The sequence below is a fragment of the Poeciliopsis prolifica genome, unplaced genomic scaffold (genome assembly GCF_027474105.1).
Source record: "Poeciliopsis prolifica strain line A6 unplaced genomic scaffold, Auburn_PproV2 SCAFFOLD121, whole genome shotgun sequence".
Classification (NCBI taxonomy): domain Eukaryota; kingdom Metazoa; phylum Chordata; class Actinopteri; order Cyprinodontiformes; family Poeciliidae; genus Poeciliopsis; species Poeciliopsis prolifica.
In genome coordinates, this window is record NW_026562496.1 from 389,019 (window position 1) to 412,049 (window position 23,031).

General features: G+C 38.4%; 1 protein-coding gene across 2 annotated transcripts; it reads right to left on the reverse strand.

Annotated features, from left to right (window-relative positions):
- Nucleotides 1–964: 964 nt before the first annotated feature.
- Nucleotides 965–17,985, reverse strand: LOC129354934 (transmembrane ascorbate-dependent reductase CYB561). Of its 2 annotated transcripts, none has more exons than XM_055024487.1 (6): nt 17,281–17,985; nt 14,659–14,873; nt 6,328–6,426; nt 6,131–6,234; nt 4,240–4,397; nt 965–2,856 (listed from the first exon to the last, which is right to left on the reverse strand). In XM_055024487.1, exons 2-6 carry the CDS (start codon nt 14,861–14,863, stop codon nt 2,754–2,756), a joined length of 669 nt encoding a protein of 222 aa, XP_054880462.1. In that variant the 5' UTR covers nt 14,864–14,873; nt 17,281–17,985; the 3' UTR covers nt 965–2,753. The 2 variants fall into 2 exon arrangements, with proteins under 2 accessions (XP_054880462.1, XP_054880461.1); XM_055024486.1 differs by having other exon boundaries at nt 965–2,882.
- Nucleotides 17,986–23,031: the final 5,046 nt, after the last annotated feature.

Sequence of the window (23,031 nt, forward strand, 5' to 3'; positions counted from 1 at the left end):
CGTTCATATCTTTCTCTATTATGGGTTGGAATTAGAAGCTGATAAGAATCAGCAGCAAACAGTTCATCTCTAACTCTTTGTTGCAGGTTTACTTGAGCATTTAAATGCTAAGAAACCCCAAATATCTGACCATTTAAAATCCAGACACAGTCCTCCTCTTATACCATTTGTATGGACATCTGACCCTCTACCTGCTGGAACTGGGTTGGGCCAGTCTACTTTCTGTGTCAATTAGCAGCTTGGCAGCCATAGAGAAAGATATTTAAAGACTTAACACACTGGGTACAATATCTTCACTTACTTATTTTTGATTGCCTTCTTACATTTTGCCTCAAATTCATTTTGGATTTTGGGGAACATAATCTGACAAATATTTTGCACTCTTCTTCTCTTTCTTTTATGACCACAGGGTGCTTCATATGTGTCAAACTTCTACCTCAATTTCAGCAGTATTGTTATAAGAGGAAGTGTTTACCATGTTGTGTGCGTGTGTGTGTTTGTGTGTAAACACACGCCAGTAACCACTGCCAGTAATGATTCATACTGCTCAGGAGCTCCCAGTTGGGAAAGTTGTGCTTCAACACATTTTTACAGCTAAACTGAAAACTGTCCAGTTGGAACACTTCCACTCACCTTTAGTACCAGGACTAAATGCAACAACTCACTTGAACAGTGATATGCACATACATATATACGTGTGTTAGCATACTGCCACATGTCCATGCTGTAATAAAATATCATCTGCAATCTGATTAATGATGATAGCCTTTTGTTATCTTTAATATAACTAATAACTACCTCTAATCCAGGGCTTCGGTGTTCTTGTGTGTGTCTGCTCTGTCCATTGAAAGCCCTGGTCAGTTGGAGCAGAGGCAACTGCAAGTCGACATTCTTCAAAACAACAAATTAAAAAAATACATTCAAATAAATATACCACACACTAAATTGCATCTAAAAAGACAAGTCATTTCACACGCATTTTATTTTACATAGTGAGATTAGGACTTCTTTTTGAACAGTTACAATATTAAGTGGAACATCAAGATTAACAACATTCAGCAGTGGAAATTTGGCAAGACTCTGTTAGGCAGAGAGCGTTAATGGTTATTGTAAACACAAAGGAGCTTTACCTACTAATTGTGTTTCATCAGAAAACACATAACATTTACAAAGCAGTGATCACAGAGCCAAAACAAAATGACAGGGAACTTTTTGAACAACATTCAAGTTTAGACCTTTAAGAGAGGAATGACTGTTTCAGTTAAATCTGACTCTAAAAGTCATATGAAGCAAGATGTTTCAGGTTTCCTTCAATGCTGTTAATTGGGTTTGAATTTCTGTGACATATATCACATTCAATGGCATATAGTTCTGAAAAGACAACCCTAAGTTTGAAGGTGTTAACATACACATATGGTGGCTACTGAGATTACAAAGTTAAAAAGATAAGGTTTTAAAACTTAATACCATTCCTACAAAGTAAGAAACATGTTCAATGATGTCATCTTTAAAATACACAGATCTTGAAGTTAGGTTTTGTAAGATCATGTTGCATATTGTGCTTCTATTAGAGCATGAAACACAGAGCTTTTTCCTTCTGTTCAACATTTTTTTTTATATCATGAGGTCGGTATAAATAAATTGTGTCGACTCCGTGAGATCAGCTGAAATTGTTGGAACAAAGGCCAGTGAGTCAAACTAGTTATGTCAAACTAATGTTTGTAAGATACTAAGTAAAAGTAAGATACTTAGTTTTGGAGTAATTATCTTACTTATACTAAGTAACATACTTGAAGGAATGTCTCATACTTATATATTACTTCAAACTAGAGATCATGGATTTGTGCTTAGGAAAATATATGTTCTAGGTTTTCATTAGAGGCTAATTTTGTGGCAAATGAGTGTCTGCCCAATCTGGGCACAACACTGAAAGCATGCAGCTAGGAAGTTCTGTGATTGGCTGAACCCCTCCTTCTGCATATGAAAATGTTTCAAAGGTGTGTAGAATTCATTTAATGTTTTATGCACTCCAAAACCTCTGTAGTGTTACCACCACATATCCTCTTAGAAAGCTCCCCATTGACCAGGCACATGGAGTAGGAATTTTATTTCCAGCTTAACTGATTGATTTTCTTTTTCTTAATATTATTATTGTGTTTTCTGCTGCTGTTGTCATTACAGAGCAATTTATTTTAATCTGTTTATAATGTAACTGCTTTGATAAAGACAGAATTCTGTGATACTTCCTGAGTTGAATAAAGAAAATATTTAAAATTAAACTGTCTTGAATAAAATACTGATTTGGCAATCGCTCCTAAAACTTTGAAGTAGCTGACTTCTATGAATAAAGGGAAATAATTGCTTTTTTGAAATTAATCTTTAATACTCCTTTTTTTAGCACCAATAACTGTTGCTATTTTCACAAATGTAGTTTATGATACGTGCGTATTTCAGTCATTCTGTGTGATGCATCAATAGATTCATATTCTGTAGCACAAATACACAATTTTTCACTTTCCTCCCAGCAAACTAGCTGGGAGGAAAGTGAAAATAAAATGAGTTTTGTTTTCAGGGTAGAGAAAATCATAACTGCTCTCTGTTCATTATTTTATACTTTGTGAAAATCACAGCTTACACAAACATTGTTTTTTATGGGGAAGGTCCAGATGCATCAGTGTCAGTTGGAGCTTCAGGGTGTTGTTGGCACCCCACCCTCTGTCAGGTTCTTGAAGTGGACAGACAGAGACTCTTCCTCAGGGTTTGGGGGACGTCTGTACTCCTCCCTGGTGATCAGGTAAACTAACAGCACCCCATAAAGCAGCAGCAGGACCCCCAACATGTTGGCCAGCACCCCTTCTGGAGCAAACAGAGAGTATGTATCTCTGTGAACAGAAACAAAAACTATAATATAGTGAAGACAGCATGCAGTAAGTCAGCAACATTATATCCTTGCATAAGTATTCATGCCCATTTAACTTTTTCACATATCACATTAAAACGACAAAGTTGTACCTACTTTATGTCACAGACCAATACACCATCATACATTAGTTTGATATAGAAGGTCAGTGATGCATTGTTTCAGGGTGAAATACTGTATACTCCTCCTGGTGGGAGGGGCCCGGAACACCTTACCAGGGAGGCGTCCAGGAAGCATCCAAACCAGATACAAGACACCACCTCAACTGGCTTCGCTTCACATGAAGGAGCAGTGGCTCTTCTCTCAGTCCCTCACCTATGGCCAAGCTTCTCACTTCATGTCTAAGGGAGAGCCCAGACACTCCAGGGACGAAACTCATTTTGACCGCTTATATTCATGACCTCATTCTTTTAGTCATGATCCAAAGTTCATGACCATAATTGAGGGTAGGAACGTAGATTGACTGATAAATCGAGAGCTTCGCTTTTTGACTCAGCTCTCTCTTCACCACGATTGACCAGAACAGACCTCTGCAGACCCTGCACCAATCCGCCTGCCGATCTCCCGCTCTACGTTTCCCTAATTCGTAAACAAGAACCTGAAATACTTAAAACTATTCCACTTGGGGGAGGTCATCCTATCCGACCTGGAGAAGGCACTCTGCTCTTTTCCATCAGCCTCGAATCTGGAGGCACTAATTGTCATCCCGGCATCTTCACACTTGGCTGTGAACCGCTCCACTGAAAGTTGTAGATCATGACTTGATGAAACCAGTAGGACCATATCATCCACAAGCGTTATGGAGTGGGGCTGTTTTGCTGCGCTTCAATGGAACCAAATACTCGTAAAGTTGAAATAAATTTTTGATTTTTAAGAAAGTAATAAACATTGCTGTAAAAAATCTCTCCCACAAAATAGAAAAAAATGTTGATAATCCTAACTGACCTAAAATGAAAAAATGCGTATGTTATTTTATTTAGATACTGGTTTCAAATGTCGAAACATATTATTTTGGTTGCTTAACATATTTTTGAGCAGTTTGTTGTAATGTGATATTTGGCTCTCTACAATTACTACATCATCCACATTGGATCTAATATTTCATCTTATTCAATAAAATATTCTTATTGAATTTTAGAATATTCAATAATATATATACTGTGTTGCACAAATCTTTAACACTTACTCCCTCTGCAGGAGGCACTCTGGCGTTGTCATGCAATCAAAGCATCTTGTTTATTTGAAAAAACAAAACAAAAAAAACTTCTATAATCAAAGTCAGTGCCTACTATGAGTGGCACATGCAAACAGACACTTACCTAATGCTGAACATGAGTTTCTCTGTGATGCCAAGCAGGCTCGTCCCTATAGCCATTACCAACAGAGTGAGTCCACAGAAGACATGGATAGGCAGGTATGTGGCTCGCAACCATGACGATGCAACAGGAAAAAGGAAAAACAGCAAACCTAACACCCACTGGGATAAACAGACACATAAGCAATAAGTATGCTTTTCTTTTAAGCTGTATTGTATATGGGCCAGTAAAACATTCTGGAATATTTTCACATTTTGTGATGATACAACCAAGAAACATAAAAAAACGTGTTTTTTTGATTGTGAAGGGGCAGGAAAAAACATCTAAAAAATGTGTCGGATTCAAACACTTTAATAATTTAGGGCATTAACAGTCATTATGTAGTAGTGTTTTTATACTAGTTATGAACAGAAATACTGACATCTTTTGCCCTTTCATCTCTAAATAAATAATATAGAAAGATTAATTATATATTACATATAAATAAATAATTGTATAATTATATATGTAATTATTATATACATGGTGTAGTCCCACTTTCCACCGGATGGTGGTGGTTTTAGGGTGAGATGGAGAATTAGGTTTTGGAAAATTGCGTTTTGCCTTTAGGTCAGAAAGTTCACTATCCAGCATGTTGCAGACATAGATCCTTGACTGCTTGCAGCAAATTGAAAACAGAACCCTTTCTGTTGTGTTCCTTTGTTTTCAAGATTCTAATGACACTGATCACAAATGATGTCACTATTGCTGAGTGTTTGGACAAAGGAAGTGCAAACAGAATAGCGATGTTGCGAGTATTGTTTCAATGTTCTTTCCAGAAAACTTGCTAAGCCCGGTGGTCTGAGCACCGAGGCGGTCCACCGTGTTTTTGTTATTTAAAGATGTTAGGTGGACAGGAGAAGTAAAAATAAACTGGGTTACAGGAAAATACATATTATATATACATATATGAGTATATGTTACAGGAAAACATCACCAGTGAAATGCTAGCTAACCCACAACTAGTATTTCAGGTTTCACCTCATCTAACATGGAAGCTGTCAGAGGTGATGATGTTTTTAGCAACAAAAGGCCTCTTATAGCCTTGGACCGGCCCTGCATGGTGAGTTATTCCTGCAGTTCACTAGCGCTGCTCAACCAGAGCTAACACAGTGGGTTTTAAACTTTCACCTTGATGTGAAGTTCGCCAAAGAAAAATAATTCCACGCAGGGTGTTGATGTAAGTATCCAGACAGGTCAGTCTATGTCCAGTTTGAGTGGAAGGAGATGGATATGATCTGCGCTGAGGTAACTTCAGAGATCAAGCAGCAGCAGTGCAGGTGAAAATGTGCAGAGGCATTAGCTGTGTGATTGATTTGTTCTCCCACCTTTAAATGCATAAACTACAAATGTATCTTTTAGAAATAAATTTGCTCTGGCAGTGAAACCCTCAGAGCAACAGAGATGCTTGTATCCAGATTAATACAAGCAAAACTACTAATGGGGCGGCTAGTGAAACATGGCGGGCCACCAGGCTTGTAATGCACTGGGTGAAACCCTGATTTCATACAGAAGCTCAGTGTGGAAAGAAGGCACTAATTGCCAAGTTCCTCCGTGGAAATCAGTGTTCTAAATGTTTGATGTCATTTGCGATGAGTGCCATTGGACAACTACAAAAAGAAATCAGTTGTACACCATTTTAATTGATGGTGTAAGAATACAGGGGGTTTGATAGAATTACATGCCAAACTTTTCACTTTATTACCATCTAATAACATCATTATTTCACTATAATACCATCAATCATGATTACACATTTATGCACTACTTTGTTTGTGGGTGTACACATTTTCAAAGAAAGCAATACAATATTTTTTGCAAGGCACTGCAAGCATGTGAGTGTGTGCATTTATACCTGTAAGCAGAAGAAGATTAGGGTGGCCATGCCACACCAGCTGTGAAGAGAGTACATGTCTGGGATCTTGGCTGCTCTGTGAAAGTCAAACACAGCTACAAACCCTGGACACACAATATTTTACAGGACAGTTTTATGACAGGAAGTAATGACTTTTCCCTACAACGTTAAAGTTTACTGATTCAGCTTTCTCTTACCTATGATGCTGATGATGAGGGCGAGCAGGTGAATAATCCCATGAAGCAGCTTCACATGTTTTTTTGCTTCTTTACAAAAAACTCTGTAAACTAAAATAGCTAAAAAGAGAGAAAATAGGTCTTCATCAGGTGTGAAAAACAATAATGTTTAAAATTTATTTTACCTATACATACAAGTGCTTGCATTTCTTTACTGGTTTTAGAAGTGAACCATAGACTGTGTTTTGCAGGCTCAACATTTTAATCTATGTTTTTATGTTTCTGTGATACACAGAAACATGTTAAGAATTAATGTTTGTAATTGCTGCATGATTTTTATTAACGTTTGTGTTTCTGTAATTTTCCCAAAGAAGTTTAAAATCATGACCTGAGGCAAACCTAAGTCTCCATGGAGAAATGCACAAACAGATCTACAAGACAGCTTTGCTGGAGGGCCCAATGTAAATGGCGTAAAACTCAACTTCACATTTATTATGAAATCAAGAAAGAAACTGTGTAGCTTTCACTCAACAATAAAGCATGGAAGGGAAATTTGCAGAAACCGTAAACAAAAACTAACAATGCTCAAGCTTGATTAGCAACAGTTGACAGGCTCACACACCCTCCAGTGTCCTGCAATTAAATGAGGCCTGCAATGAATTTGCCCCCTGTAGTTTGCAGAAAAAATAAGAAAAACACAGGATTAATCTGACAATCAACACTAAATCCAGCACAAATGCTGTGCCCAGATATAACCAATGCGAGAGAAAAATTACTTTATTTCAACTATTTAGCTGTAAAAGTCTAGAAGACATTACAGTATAATCAATTAAGCTCAAGTTCCTGTTGTCCTGAGAAAGTTCTGTAGAAAGATGATTTAAGTTCACAAGCACAAAGATCGGACGGTTGCAAACGATAACGGACACACGTTCAACGGTTGCTCCTTCATAAAGACGTCCAGAAAACCAGACATTAAAGTTTATGTTCAGAAAGTGACACAAGGAGGGAGTAACAACAAGGAACTGTGAGAAGCATCAGAAGAGATGCACCACTGAACACCAAGTGCTCTTTCCATCAGTGGCTCTCCAAGTGCTAGATCCAAATCATTAATACTGTCAGCACACTCCTGTCTGGGCAGTGATTTTAACACATTTTCACTGTTTGATATGAACTTGTGTAATTTTAGTTTAGCTGTGTTACACAGCTCTCTTGCTTCTTTGACTAGTTTTATTGCTTCTGCTTCTGATGCAACACTTACAAGTCCATCATCTACATAAAAGTTTCTTTGAATGAACTTTACTGTATTTGTAGAGAACTTTCCCTCACCTTGTGTGGCTAGATGTTTTAAACCAAAATTGGCACAACCACGTGAAGAAGCTGCACCAAACAGGTGAACCTTCATGCGAAAGACTGAGGGGGGAACACTTAAATCACCATGCTCCCACCATAAGAAGCGTAAATAATCCTGGTCTTGAGGTGTTACATGGAACTGATGAAACATACGCTCCACGTCGCACATTACAGCCACTGAGCCCTTCCTCCCACCAAAGTGTTTGTGAAGTCAGGCCCTGTAAGCAGGTGTTCATTCAGCGAAGTGTCTTGATATTGTGCAGAGCAGTCAAAAACAACACGGATCTTGCCAGGCTTTTGAGGGCGGTATACCCCATGATGGGGAATATACCAGGCAGGGGAATTACAGATTTCCTTCTCCGGTATTTTCTCTGCATCACCACGTGCAATAATGTCCTCCATGAACCTTGCATAATCTGTGTAATACCTTTGATCCCTTATGAATCTGCGTTTGAGACTGTTTAAACGTTGCATTGCACTTGACATGTTGTTGGGAAGATTTGGTCTGTCACTTTTGAAAGGCAGAGGCATTTCATAATGTCCATCTTGCTTTTGTTTGATTCCTTCTTGCAGCTTTTTAGGAAGCAGACATCTTCTTGTGAAATGCTTGTTTCTTCCACTGTAAAATCTAATTCCAGTGCTTTGATTACCTCTGGACCCGTTACTTCTTTAATTTGTGTCTTGCAGATGTAATGAACTTTATTCTTTAGCTTTGTGGTTGGCTCAGTCTCTGGTATTACTTGCTTTACAGTGATGCGATGACTTACTCCAATTACATTGCTGCCTGCATCACACGAATCACAGTAACTTATGATGCTCCAACCCAAATTTGTTTTCTGGTTGGTTTTCTTCACCACATATGACTTCTCTGGGGATTAAGGCTTGTGTGCAATTATAGCCTAACAGGAGTCCTATCTCACATTCTAATGGTGGAGCAATGTGTTCAGTGAGATGTTCCAAATGTGGCCATGACCTTGCAGTGTCTGGAGTAGGAATATGGCTACGATTGACAGGTATAAAATCACGTGTGTAAGCAGCTGGCACAATGAGTTTCTTTTTGGAAAACAATCCTCTTATTTGCAGAGCTTCAAGTTTTGTACATGCTACAGTTGTTTTCTTGGATGACATTGTAGATAATTTGAGATTAACCTGGGTTTTAGCTGTGTCCAGGTTGTTTGCTACTTCACTGAGAATAAAAGACGAATCACTCTGTGTGTCCAGCAGAGCGTAGGTGAGTATTTCTTTGCTTGGCTCATTTTGTGTGGATACATAGACAGGTACTATTGCAGATGTCTGTGTGTTTCTACTTTCATGAGTCACTCTGTTAGATGTGCTTTCGTTGTTTCTTGTGATTGTGTTACTTGTTCCTGGGTTTCCTTCCCTTCAGCTACTTCTTGTTCTTTAGGTTGTTCTTTCTTTGTCTCGTGTCTTTGTCTTTCTTCATGCAGACATGTGGGATGTTGTTTTCAGCATGTGTTGCATGTCATCCGATTGCTGCAGTTCTTGGAGAAGTGACCACTATTTAAACAGCCAAAACATAGTTTTTCACCTTGAATGAACTTGACTCTCTCAGTGACTGGTATCTCAGTGAACTTACGACATTTGTGTAAGCTGTGTCCTGCTCTTTTACAAAATACACAAGAGATCATGCTTCTTTCTGTGGAGTTAGTTGTGAAGATGTTCGCTGTATTTCGCTTCTTATAATGGGTGTAAGTAGAGGTTTTGTCTTTGGTTTGTCAAAGTCACCTTGTCTTATAGCTTGATATGATGTAATGGGATTACATGCAATACTTGCCTCCATTGACAGGAATGTTACAAAGTAACTGAAACGTGGGAACTGTCTGTGCTCTAGCTGATACTCTGTAGCCTTTCAGTTCCATCTGTTGCTTAACCAGTCTGGCAGTTTAGCAGCAAGTCTTTGATTCTCTATTGCATCATTGAGGATGTTCAGGTTCTCATTGATAATCATTGCAGATTGACAACTTTGTAAGAAATCCACAAACTTTCTTAACTCTGCACTGTTTTTACCTTGGAGCTTTGGCCATGTGTGCAACTTGTCCCTAAAGGCCTTAGCAATAACAAAAGGCTCTCCATGACAATCATTGAGCATATTCCATGCTGCCATATAAGAATCTTCAGAGCCAATCAGAAAATAGCCTTCTAAGGCTTCTTTTACATACTTCTGTAAGAAAAATATCTTTTCTGCAATGAGAATGTTCTTTCTCTCTATTAGAGTCTGAAAAGATGCTTTCCAATGTTTAAACTTAAGTGGATCCCCACTAAATATTGAAGGCTCTGGAATTGGTAGCCTATTAGCTGACATAGCTTCTGCCAAAACTTTTACAAGCTCACCTGTGCTCTCGTGAACAACATTTAACTGTGGTGGTTGATTGGCAGTGTTCTTCACTCAGTTACCTGTATGTTTGCAGGATTCGGAGTGATTCTTTCTTGCTTTACTAAAAAGTAGTCTTCTTCATAAACTTGTAATTTTGCCTTTGCTGCATTGAGTCCTTTCAGATTTTCCAGTCTTTCAATTTCTCTTTTTAAGTCCTCAACTGATCTTTTCCTCGCAGCACTTTTCTCTTGTTGTCTCTTTATCACAGCCGCCTTCTCTTTTTCTCTTTTTAACTTGCGTTCTGTTTCCTCTCTTTCCTCTTGATGGCATTGTGACATCGCAGCAGCTTCTTGTTCTGCAGTTATGAGTTTGTCTTCTTCTTCTTCTATGGTTTGCATTTTTTCTCTAAATTTCTCTTGTTCAGCCATTATCTTAAGCACAGCCTTTGTGGCTTCATACTCTGCTGCAGCTTCTTGTCTTTTGGCGGAGGAGCCATTAGAGATAACTGAACTGGGTTTAAAATGACTATGAACTGAGACACTAGTTGAGCTAGAAGATGTAAATATAGAACTGGCATCAGGCCAAACAATCTCCTCCTTATTTGTTCCCTCAACAAATCCAGTGCCAATCCTGGATGTTTTGCAAAACTAACTTAGTCACTGATGTACATTTGTCTAATTTGGAACGTATATCATGAGGTGGTCCATCTATTGCTCTGTATTGATCATAAATATCATTAAGAGCAGCTAGTTCTCTGTCCATGTGACCTTCAAGAATGTCATATGTCATAAACAAAATCTAATGCTAAAAAATAGTAACTTATACGTTTGAATTTAAAACTAACTAATTCAAAACATGCTGTTTAATGCTTAAGGAAATATCTTAATGTGTTTAGATTATATTTTGTAAAAGACTTCTATAGTTTTTAATGTTTGCCTGAACTCTTGAACTCTGAGTAAAGAATTTATTATCCTGATAGCCAAAACGCTCCCTGTCTGAAAACCGTCCTTAGGGAGTATAAGACTGCCTTCTGATTAGAAATTTAGGTAAGTTTCAGAGAATCACCAGTTGTTTTAGTTTGGATCTTTATCTTATTTTCTCTTAACATAAAGGTTAGCCTGTGTACGATTGTGCTCATTTAAAATTCTATTTCAACACAGTCCAATTTGTTCTGATGTGTGGTTAATGGAACTTGTTAATGTGACTGCACATTAACCTGAAAATTTGAGGAGTCATCACAAAATACAAATATACAAAATACAATGTATTGAAAAATACATTGGTGTTATAGCCACAGTATTTGTTGCATTTCAGAGCAAACAAGAACTAGGCTATCAAAGAAATTAACAATGCATCTGTATGAGTAGGTTTGTCTGAGTTTATTTAGAGGCAACTTTTTGTGTACAACATTGTATGTAACAAGAGATCCACTTCCAGAAACATGAACGTTTTCCTTTCATTACAGCATGTCCACTTAGCTCATATCAGTTGTTGATTTCTGACAAAAAGGAAGAAAATATTGTGAGTAGAATAGTATACGTACTTTTCAATATAACTACATTAGCTCCCTTATCTGTTTATGCCTGGGTGAGGAAGCCACGGGGGCTTTACAACACGTCAGCTTCCCCATTACAGTCACCATCTAATATATAACTGACCTTTTCTTTTATTGACATAATGCAATTCAGGACTGCACCAGTTGGTCTAATGTGGTTATTCTCATTTGTGAAGCTACCAAAGGCTACAGACACCAAACAATTGAGCAGGATAATTCATATTGTTTTGTAGTCTGAGTAAAAAGGCATTATCAGGATCTGCTGCAGTGTGCGCCGTGCAGTGTCAACAAAATCTGCTATTCTCTTAGAAGTGTCAAACCATTTGTGGAGTTTGGAGAGAACTCAACTTATAAAAAAGTTTGAAAAAACAAGCATTAAAAGGAGTAGTTGGCTAGATCATGAACTCAGAAAGGAAGAAAAGAGATTTTACCATAACTGGTTCAAATCTTCTTAATATTGTATGGGGCCAGCCTTCCTATCAAATAGATATAGCATTTTACTGAAGGATGAGATTGCCAGTCACGCTACATTATGCAATATAGTTTCTGATAAAAAGTGAATAAAATCTTTGAAATGTTGTAGCCACCAACTAAGTCAAGAGAAAGTAGTATATTGAATTCACTGATATTTATTCAGGATTTATTGGGCAGGAAGCCTGATATAGCTCAGGTATTTATCTCATCAACTTCTGAGGACATTTTCTTGAACATATGGCTATGATTAATGTGAAAAGTTAACTTGTTTCTATTAAGTTTGAAAACATTTTACCAATAGTCAAATGTTGGTTTGGTCCTGGGGACTGCTCTGGAACCTCTGTAGATTGTACCAAGAGCTCAATAACATCAGAGACAACCTTGAGCACCTTCTTCAGACTGACAACAATGTCTTTAGTCAGAGGCTACTTCTACATCTCTGCTATACAGACTGTTACAGGAGATCATTCTGGCCCACAGTCATCAGCAGCTACAAGAAAACTTTTTAATTTAACTTTTTAATATGAGAGACCTGAACAACCAAAATGCACTTTGAACTCATCCACTTGTTGCGTCCTTATTTGATTTATTTTTAACCCGATTCTTCTTGTCTTTATTTGTTCTGATGTTGTGTGGTTAATGGTGATGTCACCCAGGCCAAACCAAACTTTTGCTTTATTAGATTACGATTGTATATTGAGGTGAAGGAGGCTGCTTGTCAGAAGGAAAATAGCTTTCTGTTCTTTTTGAGTATTTTTTCTTTCTTTCAGCCAACGTATTTAAGAATTGTTTTTATTTTATTTTATTTTATTTTATTTCTGGCTGTTATTGCCCACAAGACACAATGCATAATCCACTACGCTACATCAGCATGAGAACATCTTCATGAGATGAACATCATCTCGTGAAGATATTCTTCATCTTGTGTTGAACATCTCATATAATTGAGACACAGCATAAGACCTGATGTTAAATTGTTCACAAAATCAAGCTACATTTTTTTTCTGTTGTGTTACAAGAGGTATTTTTATAATTCTCTTCCTATAAAAAATATAAAGGAAGTACATGAGGTGTTGTAATGAGTTACAGCAACATTTGGGGGATTGATTTATTTTGGGGCTAATAAATAATTTTTGAATTGAAATGAATAAGTGCTACAGTGTAAAAAAACACTATTTAACCAGTCTGCTGTAGATATGCTACAGCATTGTCTTAAGGATGTACAGGCATTGTTCAGAGCAAATTTTAGCCTTCTCACAGAGAAGGCTCAGAGAATGATTTGGTGTGGTGTTTTGCGACTGTGGTTACAGTGGCTAATATCTGTTTAGCCTCAGGCTGCTGACCAGTTGAATTAGGAAAACAAAAACCAGATGCCTGTCAATCTGAAACTGATAGAGTGAGTCAGAATTTTATTGAAAAAAAATATTGACTTGTTCTGTGATGCTCTGACTGGTGGTAGAATATGTCAAATGCACAACTATTAGCTATTCACTCTATAAATTGGATCTCTATGAAATTGTGGCTGGAAGAAAGTCAAAAGAAGTTATTTTTGTAGTCTACCACACACCATGTACATGACACAGCAAATAGGATGAAGAGTTTGCTCTGGTCAGATAATAACATCAATTCATTCTTTGAACTGTGTAAAATTATACTGGACCCTAAGGGATGGTGAGGAACCGCATCAGATAAGATTTTTGACCTCACTAGTTGTTCCACCTGACTAAATGGTCTTATTTGGAACCCAGAAAATTAGTCAAAGTTTATTTATGGAGCACATTTACAACAGCCTCAGCTGACCAAAGTGCTTCACAACAAACAACATCACAGGTAGATAAATGATAAAATAAAAATAAAATTAAGTTTAGTAAAAATAATAAGACAAATATAAAATTGGCAGAGATAACAAAAGCTAATACCATGAATGAAAACCAAACAATTTAAAAATTTTAACTGCAACAATTTTCTTCCCTCCTTTTCCTTCTTTTCTTTAACAGGTGTTGAAGGCCAGAGAGAATAGATGAGTTTTCAGTCTGGACTTTAACTGACCGACTGACTGAGAAAGCTTAACAGAGAGGAAGACTGCTCCACAGAGAAGGCTCTGTCCCCTCTAGTTTTTAGCTTAGCCTTAGTGACTGTCAATAAAATCTGGTCTGTTGACCTTAGGGCTCTGGGTGGGCTGTAGGTAGGGCTGCAAGAACTCACTTAGGTAAGTATTTAAGCCCCATGGAGTTCAAACACTTAAAAACAATCACTAAATCTTAAATTTTATCCAAAAAGCAATACGGAACCGATTTGACTATTGGTAAAATGTTTTCAAACTTAATAGAAACAAGATAACTTTTCACATTATCATAGCCATATGTTCAAGAAAATGTCCTCAGAAGTTGATGAGATATATACCTGAGCTATATCAGGCTCCCTGCCCAATAAATCAATAAAGAAATCAGTCTTTCTTGCAAGTATGGCCAATAGTTGGATTCCTGAATCATGCTGAATTAATAAGATCTAGAGAGACAAGTTACTGGCCTTTATCACTTAAGATGTTCTTTGTATTCTTCAAATGCAAACAAATGGCATGTTGAAAGAGATGTATTCTGTGTGGACTAAAATAAAACGTATGTGTGGGTTTTCTCACCATCGCCATGCAGGAAAATCAGGCCTAGCACCATGCAAAGAGGGTGCAGGTTGAACTCATGAGCTGAACCATCCCAGGCAAAACCGCCTTGGTAGTGACCCATCCACACCCCGGTCAGAACCACAGACACAAGGCCGAGCACCTGTGATGCTCCCACCAGCCCCGCAAACACAGAGCCACCATGGTGGGGGATTAAATTGTCCATAGTCTGAGAGCTAGAAACACACAAAGGAGTTGACGCAGTCATTGATAAAACACACAACTTGAACAAAACAGTGTAAGGAAACCTGACATCAGAGACACTACAGTGCAATGTAAAAGTATTCATGTCCCTTTAAATTCTCATTACGTCTCAAAATCACACTGGGAAATAAGCTTGGGAATTAATATCTAATAAATCAACAAAAAGAAGAACGTGAAGTAAAAGACAAATACATGACGTTTATTTTTTTAATGAAACTCATAAAAGAGATGTGTACGTAGCATGGGGGTAAATTTGTCTTAATATTATTCAAACAATTTAATATTTAGACCACATTTTAATCGGTTAAAATGTGTCCAAAACTTTAGGAAATTGTAATGAATATTTTTTTTGTATTGAAATGTATAAAATAAGTTCTATCTAAAAAACAATTTAAAATTCAAATTGAATGAAAATTCACTATTTTTGTCTCATGAAGAGAAAAGGTTATTTGGAAAACATAAACCTTTCCTTGGGCTTTGCTGTGGTGGATGTTGCGGTTTCAACTCCCGGTCCTGGCGACCTTTGCTGTAAGGTCCTCCTCGCCCTCTCTCCTGTCTGCCAACTGTCAAAAATACGAGCCACTAGTGCCGCAAAAACTCTAAATAATTTATTGAGAAATCTTTGGTTCTCAAAATGTTGGTTTTGATGCTCCCTTTTTTTGGTTCAATTTTGGTTTTTGCTGAAAACATGAATATCCTGGGCTAATTGTTGTTGGCGCCACGTATAGTTGGAGCGGCTTACGGCTCTCTTTGCTTTTTGCTTCACAGATACTGCGAACAGCCAGTACACCCATCAGATGCTTTTAATTGGGAACAAACACCAGATATTTGTTTTGAGAAACTTTAATCTTATGATTAAAGTTAACATAGCATCCCAGACAACATAGACCACCAGGCTCTCTGTAGATGGTAGTTGGATCCAAGAGGTGGCGCAGACAGGAGGTAGAGGAAGCAGAAAAGGTGGTGCAGGATCCGGTGTCATGTGGTCAAATTGTAGGGAGTGGACTCTGTACCCATGTCTGAATTCAGAGGCTGCGTCCCTCAAAGGCTGGATTTATAGGCTGCTTTTGCACCATAGCCGCATACCGTGATAAGGCCTGTCCGAATTCAAAGGCTTCTCCAAATCTGGGCAACAAATGCGTCCTGCTTTTCCTCAGATTTGACATATGGCTCTGGTATGGGCCACCAAATCCCATGATTCATTGCAGGTCCAAACCGGACATTAAGGCAAAGCAGCAATGGGAGTAAAGGGTGGCAAATCATTTTGTTATATTACGCTTGATTTTTTTTTACAATGTTTTAGGCAAGAATGTAGTTATGTAAATCTAAATATTTGCTCAGGTCATCAATATGTCACTGTGTTTTACAGACTATAGACCTTACTAGAATATAGAGGTATTGAGCTTACTATAAGCTGCACCTACAGAATTTTTGAAAAAAATTGGAAAGGTACATATATAAGTTGCACCAGGCTACAAGCCGCTGATGTCTCCGCTGCTCTCGTCAACATCTTATGTTGAACAAATTCTTGTACTGAAGATGTTCAACGTCGGAGTGTCTTCATATAGTGAAGAACATCATGCTATTAAGATTTTCTTGAACATTTTGTGTTCAATGTGGGGAGTGAAGGATAAGATAATCTGCATCTTATTGAAAATGTTCATCATGAAAACATCATTATAAGATGACAAACATCTCCATCTCATGGGGATGTTCTTCATCTTAAGTTCAACATGAGGTGGGAAGAATGGGATGTTCTATAATGAAGATATTCAAGATAAGAACATCTTATAAGTTCAAAATCTTGCGTTGAACAGAAAATGTTTCTCTAGTTTTGAAGGTGCTCAGTGTAGCAGTGTGATGTTATTATACTAGATTGTTAAGTGAGAAAATATTCTGATAGGAAATTCAAAATAAAGGTCTGTCGTCCTTTAATCCTTTAATAATTTCAAATCAACATTATTTCGGGTTATGAGTAAAAGTCAGTAGCCAGAGAATCAACATCTTCTCTACCAACTGAAGAGGATGAAAATACATAACAGGAAGTGTCAGCTGACAGAGTTACATGAAGCCGTGAAAAAATCAGAAATGAAACAATTATGACTCGTGTTATGGCGATTAAAAATCCATTTGGACGACACGGCAAAACAGTCTAATAGTCTAGAGCTACTGGACTGTAGCAGCACAAAACAGCACAAAATAAGCGTCACTGAGGGAAATGGCATCAACATACAGGACACTGTTGCGCCAATGAAGTGCGCTTTCACCTGTTACCTGTCATCAGCAGAGTCTTATATTTAGTATTACGACAATCATTTCCACTGAAACCCATAATTAAAGAAACACCTTTTAGTTTGACGTAAAAACGACGAGACTTACTCCGCTTTGATACGTTAAGGACGTCAAATCCTGACTTCAGGTCCGCGTTCCTGCTGCTCTCTCTGCCTCTCTCTATTCCTCTCTCTGCCTCTCTCTCTGCCTCTCTCTCTATTCCTCTCTCTGCCTCTCTCTCTCCCTCTCTCTCTGCCTCTCTATTCCTCTCTCTGCCTCTCTCTCTCCCTCTCTCTCTGCCTCTCTCTCTTCCTCTCTCTATTCCTCTCTCTGCCTCTCTCTATTCCTCTCTATTCCTCTCTCTCCCTCTCTCTCTATTCCTCTCTCTCCCTCTCTCTGCCTCTCTCTCTTCCTCTCTCTATTCCTCTCTCTCTCTCTCTGTCTCTCTCTCTGCCTCTCTCTATTCCTCTCTCTCCCTCTCTCTCTGCCTCTCTCTATTCCTCTCTCTCCCTCTCTCTCTGCCTCTCTATTCCTCTCTCTGCCTCTCTCTCTCCCTCTCTCTCTGCCTCTCTCTCTTCCTCTCTCTATTCCTCTCTCTGCCTCTCTCTATTCCTCTCTCTCCCTCTCTCTCTATTCCTCTCTCTCCCTCTCTCTGCCTCTCTCTCTTCCTCTCTCTATTCCTCTCTCTCCCTCTCTCTGCCTCTCTCTCTTCCTCTCTCTATTCCTCTCTCTCCCTCTCTCTGTCTCTCTCTCTTCCTCTCTCTATTCCTCTCTCTCCCTCTCTCTCTGCCTCTCTATTCCTCTCTCCATGCTTCTGAGCGCAGAGCTGGGAGAGTCTGTGTGATCTAGAGGCGTGGCCCGAACTGAAAGCACGTGACCACAATACGGATTAACATCGTGACATCCTGTTTCTACACCTCTCAGTTGCAAAATACGTGTCAATTACAAAATTAAGAATATTCACAGACAAAATAATAAGTGGAACGTCATCACTACGTTAAGAGGTGACTGGAACGTGAGGACCAGTGTGGTAAAGGTGGGGGTGAGGGGGAGGAACCTCTCTGCACATCCTGGGTGCAGAGAGGTTTGTTGCCCTGGCAATAAAGAGAACGAGAGAAGAACAAACTGCTTCATCATAATATACTTTAGCACTTGTGATGGTTCCAGCGGTAGCCATTTTCAAACGACTGTAGTTTTGGGTGAACCTGTCCATCTGGGTTCCCCACAGCCCGACTATTGAACCCTAATTCAAAACTCAGGTAAATCTAGAATAAATTATTCACATTCAATGAAGAAACTTATTTCTCTGAAAGAAAATGAAACAGGCATCTCTCAAAAGATTAATAGAAACAAGCTTTTGGACCTTGAAAAAACAAACACATTAGCTAACTCACAACCTTCTCTTGCATGTTTAATGATTTTTTTATTAGTGCTAATTAGGATTTTCGTTATTAATTATTAATGTGAATTATAACAATATTGTAGTTGAACTAGCATTTTTTTTACCTATATATTGCCAAAAGTTTTAAGCTGTCTTGACTTACATAATTGAAATCCCATTTCTAATCCTTAGGGTTCAATATTCTGTTCTATTCCTTTGCAGCTAGAACAGCTTTAACACTTCTGGGAAGACTGTCCACAAGGTTTAGGAGTGTGTTGATGTGGATTTTTGACCATTTTTCTTTAAGCTTATGTAACCTTTTTAATTATTATGCCTTTTCGTCATTACTCTGCGTTGTGTGAATATGGACCAGGAGACAGGATGACACAAGATGAAGTTTATCTGGATGAAACAGGATATAAAATAATCAGGGACCAGGTTCATCACCGGCAGTACAGCACCTCGCGCCCATCTCTCATGAACTGGCCAACGGCCGTATTTTATACATTAACATTAGACAGAATTACAAGGAAATAAAACAATAAATAAATGAAACAATATGTACCTGGATGAAACAGGATATAAAATAATCAGGGACCAGGTTCATCACCGGCAGTACAGCACCTTACGAGGAATAGTATTTTATGTTAGCAACAAACTAACAGAACATTCCACAGGACCGTTACAATGTTCCCAGTGAACCTACCTCCCGCCCATCTCTCATGACTGGCAACGAGATATCTATGTTCACTATAGTTAACGTTGCCAACCACCAGCAGGGGGTGCTGTTTCACCCATTACATCTGAACCCAAACTTGGAAGTAAAGACAAGTGGAATTCTGTACAATATTTTAACTATGTTACACTTATTTGTGAGGTCACCTAACTGATTGTTGGAAAGAGAAGGCCTGTCTCTGACTCTCCTCTCCAATGTATCCCAAAGGTGTTCTAGCGGGTTGTGGTCAGGATTCTGTGCAGGCCAGTAAAGTTCATCCACCCTTCTGTCATCCAATGTCTTTATGAACCTTGCTTTGTGCTCTCGTGCACAGTCATGTTGGAAGAGGAAGGGGCCAGCTCCAACCTGTTACCACAAAGTTGAACAAACCTTTGTGTAACTTGAAAAAATTGCTGAAAATATTTTTAAAAGTTCTCTCTAGGTTCTCCGGCTTCCTCCCACAGTCCAAAAACATGACTGTCAGGTTAATTGGTCTTTCCAAATTCTCCTTAGGTGTGAGTGTGTGTGTGCATGGTTGTTTGTCCTGTTTGTCTCTGTGTTGCCCTGCGACAGACTGGCAACCTGTCCAGGGTGTACCCCGCCTCTCGCCTGGAACGCAGCTGGAGATAAGCACCAGCATGTCCTGACCCCACGAGGGACAAGGGTGAACAGAAAATGGATGGATAAATGAATGGAATATTTTTAAAAACCTAAAATGGGATAGAAATAAATGTACCACATCTGTACAGTCTAGTAGAACAGTTTCACACCGATTTTGATTCATGTGACCCAAGTCATGGGTCACATGACTTGAAAGCTATTGAAGAAAAAACATATTTTTTAAATATTAAAAATATTGAAAATGACTTAATTTTCAATAGAAATTAGTGTGCCTCATGTAATTGTATGATTTATCATCACTGATCACAAGGCAAGAGATGGGGGTTGTTGAAATAATATTTTAAATTAGCACAATACTACACAGGATAGTTTTGATACATATGAAATATACCATAGAAAGTTAAAATACATTCTACATTCACATAAATTTAGATAAAGATCCAAACTAAAACAACTGCTGAATCTCTGAACTTATATAAATTCTTAGGGAGGATTCTACAGAAAAGACAGGCCTAGAATCTCTTTAGACAGAGTCTGTCTGCCAGGCAATTAACAAATTCCTTAGCATGGTTCAAAAGTTCACTAGGATCTTAAAACTTTTTATAAATAATTTTATCTATATTAGAATTAACTATATTTCTTTAAGCATGTTTTTAATTAGTTACTTATTAGATCCAAACTTATAGTCATTATTTAGCATTACATTGTGTGCAAGCTTGGTTAAAAATACAAACTACTTTCTTGTGGAAACATTTTGAGGCACAGATAGCGCTGCAGCTGCAATCATATATCAAACTGGACAGCGGCTGATACGAGAAGGGTTTGCCGTATATCTGCTTTTGGGGCTCTTTAGCAGGAGGTAATAAAATTAACATTGAGACAGCACACACAAAGGAAAAGAACACACCTCCTAATGCATATATTTAAATGAGGAGAATATGCAGTCTATAAAAATGGTTTGTTTCACAGCAGAAGTTGGAATCTCTTTGTGCTGAGTGAGAGTTTCCCGGAGGATGCATCTTCTGTTATTCTTTTGTCTTTTTTACTCAGTTCTTTGTCTCTGTTTTGTAATGTCTTGGACTTTTGCTCTAGGTGAGATGCTTATTGTAAAGTTCTTCTTGGATTGAATTTCTCTGGATAAAACTCTGAATATCTGAAGTCTGACGTCGTATGATTGCTCTTTTCTCTCTGCACACTTACACAGACACAGGAATTTGGGACAAAGAATTAATTAAAGAGCTAAATCAAGTTCATCATCTTTTTAATTCTTAACAGGGTCTCGGATGGACCACAGGCAGACTCACTAGACTGAGCACTGGGGAACTCGGAAGGAGCAGATGATGATGAGGGCCAGCCCTCCTTACTGGGGCTGGTGGCCAGCTTACTGGGCCAGAGCTGTGGTAGGTTCAGGAGTCGTAGATGGGACTGGAGCTGTGGTACCTGACTAGGATGACAGTGGTCTTCCATCCATGATTGCCAGGGTAGCCTGATGTTCCAACTCCACTTCCTCCAACAGCTCCCCCAAGCCAGAACAACACAGTTGGTTGCTATGCCGAGACATCTTCAGACGCAGTAGGGTTTAGCAGTAGCATCAATATATTCTTTGAAGGTTGATTGTAATTCTTCAAAGTCCCTCTTGAATAGCATATCATCTGGGTTCATAATGTTGATTTTCTTATTTTCTGCGAACCTCACCATTACTTTTGGTGGGATCCTTCTGTCATGATTAGCAGTGTGAGGATTAAAGCAGTAGACCCAGGTTGTGGTGTGAAAAAATTATGATTTTTAATGATGAGCCTTAGTATACAAAGGCAGCATAAGTGAGCAGAGATTCCAGGAACTCAGACGCTGGTGGCAAATGTTAGTACATGGACATCAGACATATGACATGACTTACGACAAGGATCCAACAGAGAACAGGGGACTCAGGTGGGATTATATTCACAAGGGGTAACAAGGGAACATAAGACACAGCTGGGAGCAATCAGGGGCAGACGGGCAACACAGGAACTAAATTGACAAACAGAAAACCAAATCTTCACAGCCACCTATATCAAATCGAAATGGAATAATCAAGGGAGGAAATCCTATTTTATTAGGGGGGGCGGGACATAACAAAATATTCTTCAAATATTATTCAGATCTGAAAATCATCTGCAAGACATTGGCCACAACAAGACTTAGAAAGATAACCCAACATATTATACACCCTCACTAGCCTTGATTTATCTAAAAAAATGGAATTACCAAAATACAAGACTTGATTTTACTTAATTGAGATAGAATAATCAAGAAGGAAATCCTATTTTATTATGGGGCACAATTAAAAGGAAAAATCTTTTCAGAGCAATTTTATGGGTGTTAGTAAAGTTACAGTGAAATGTAACATAAAATGTTCCATTTTACATTCAAGCCGTAAGACCAAAATTGACTAGTAAAAGGCCTTACGTCGAAGATGGTAAAAAATAAAGGCATAATTTTCTGTTTTTCTATCTGCTCTGTTGCTCTCGGCTCCCACACCCTGAGCTATCGACTGCAGTGATCAGCACTTCCCTCCTCTTTCAAACCTTTTAAGGTAAGAGTTAATGATTGAAATATTTGCTCCCTTTGAGAAAAACAAAACTAAGTCTGTCAAAGCAATGTTGCCAGTTTTGCTAGTTTTGGTTTCCAGAATAATATGGCAGTTAATCATGAATCAGTCAAAGTAAAATCATGAACTGCAGTCTGATTTTCATTGTTCATGTGTTTCTTCCTATTGAGCAGTGAAAGTAAATAAAATGTGTAACATGTATTTTGCTTTAAGAATTTACAAACTGCAGGATTTGTTGTTTGTGCTGCAGAGCCATAGCTCCTCACTTCAGTGGCTCTATATATAATAGACTGAGATAAAAACAAGAAAAACAGGACAACTTCCAGGCCTCCCATGGAGACTTCGCCTTGACTCTGTGGGCAGGCAAAGCCAGCAGCAAGGTTTGGGCATTGTCTGACCCTGCCGCCGAGCCTGGCTACCACCATCGTTTGAAAGGTGAAGGCCTGCAGTGACCAGAAGACTTTGTAGAATACCCTCCAAACATGACTTGTGGTAAATAAGTAATTTTTTGATTATAAAAATACATACAAGTAAAAATTCTCTGACTAAACA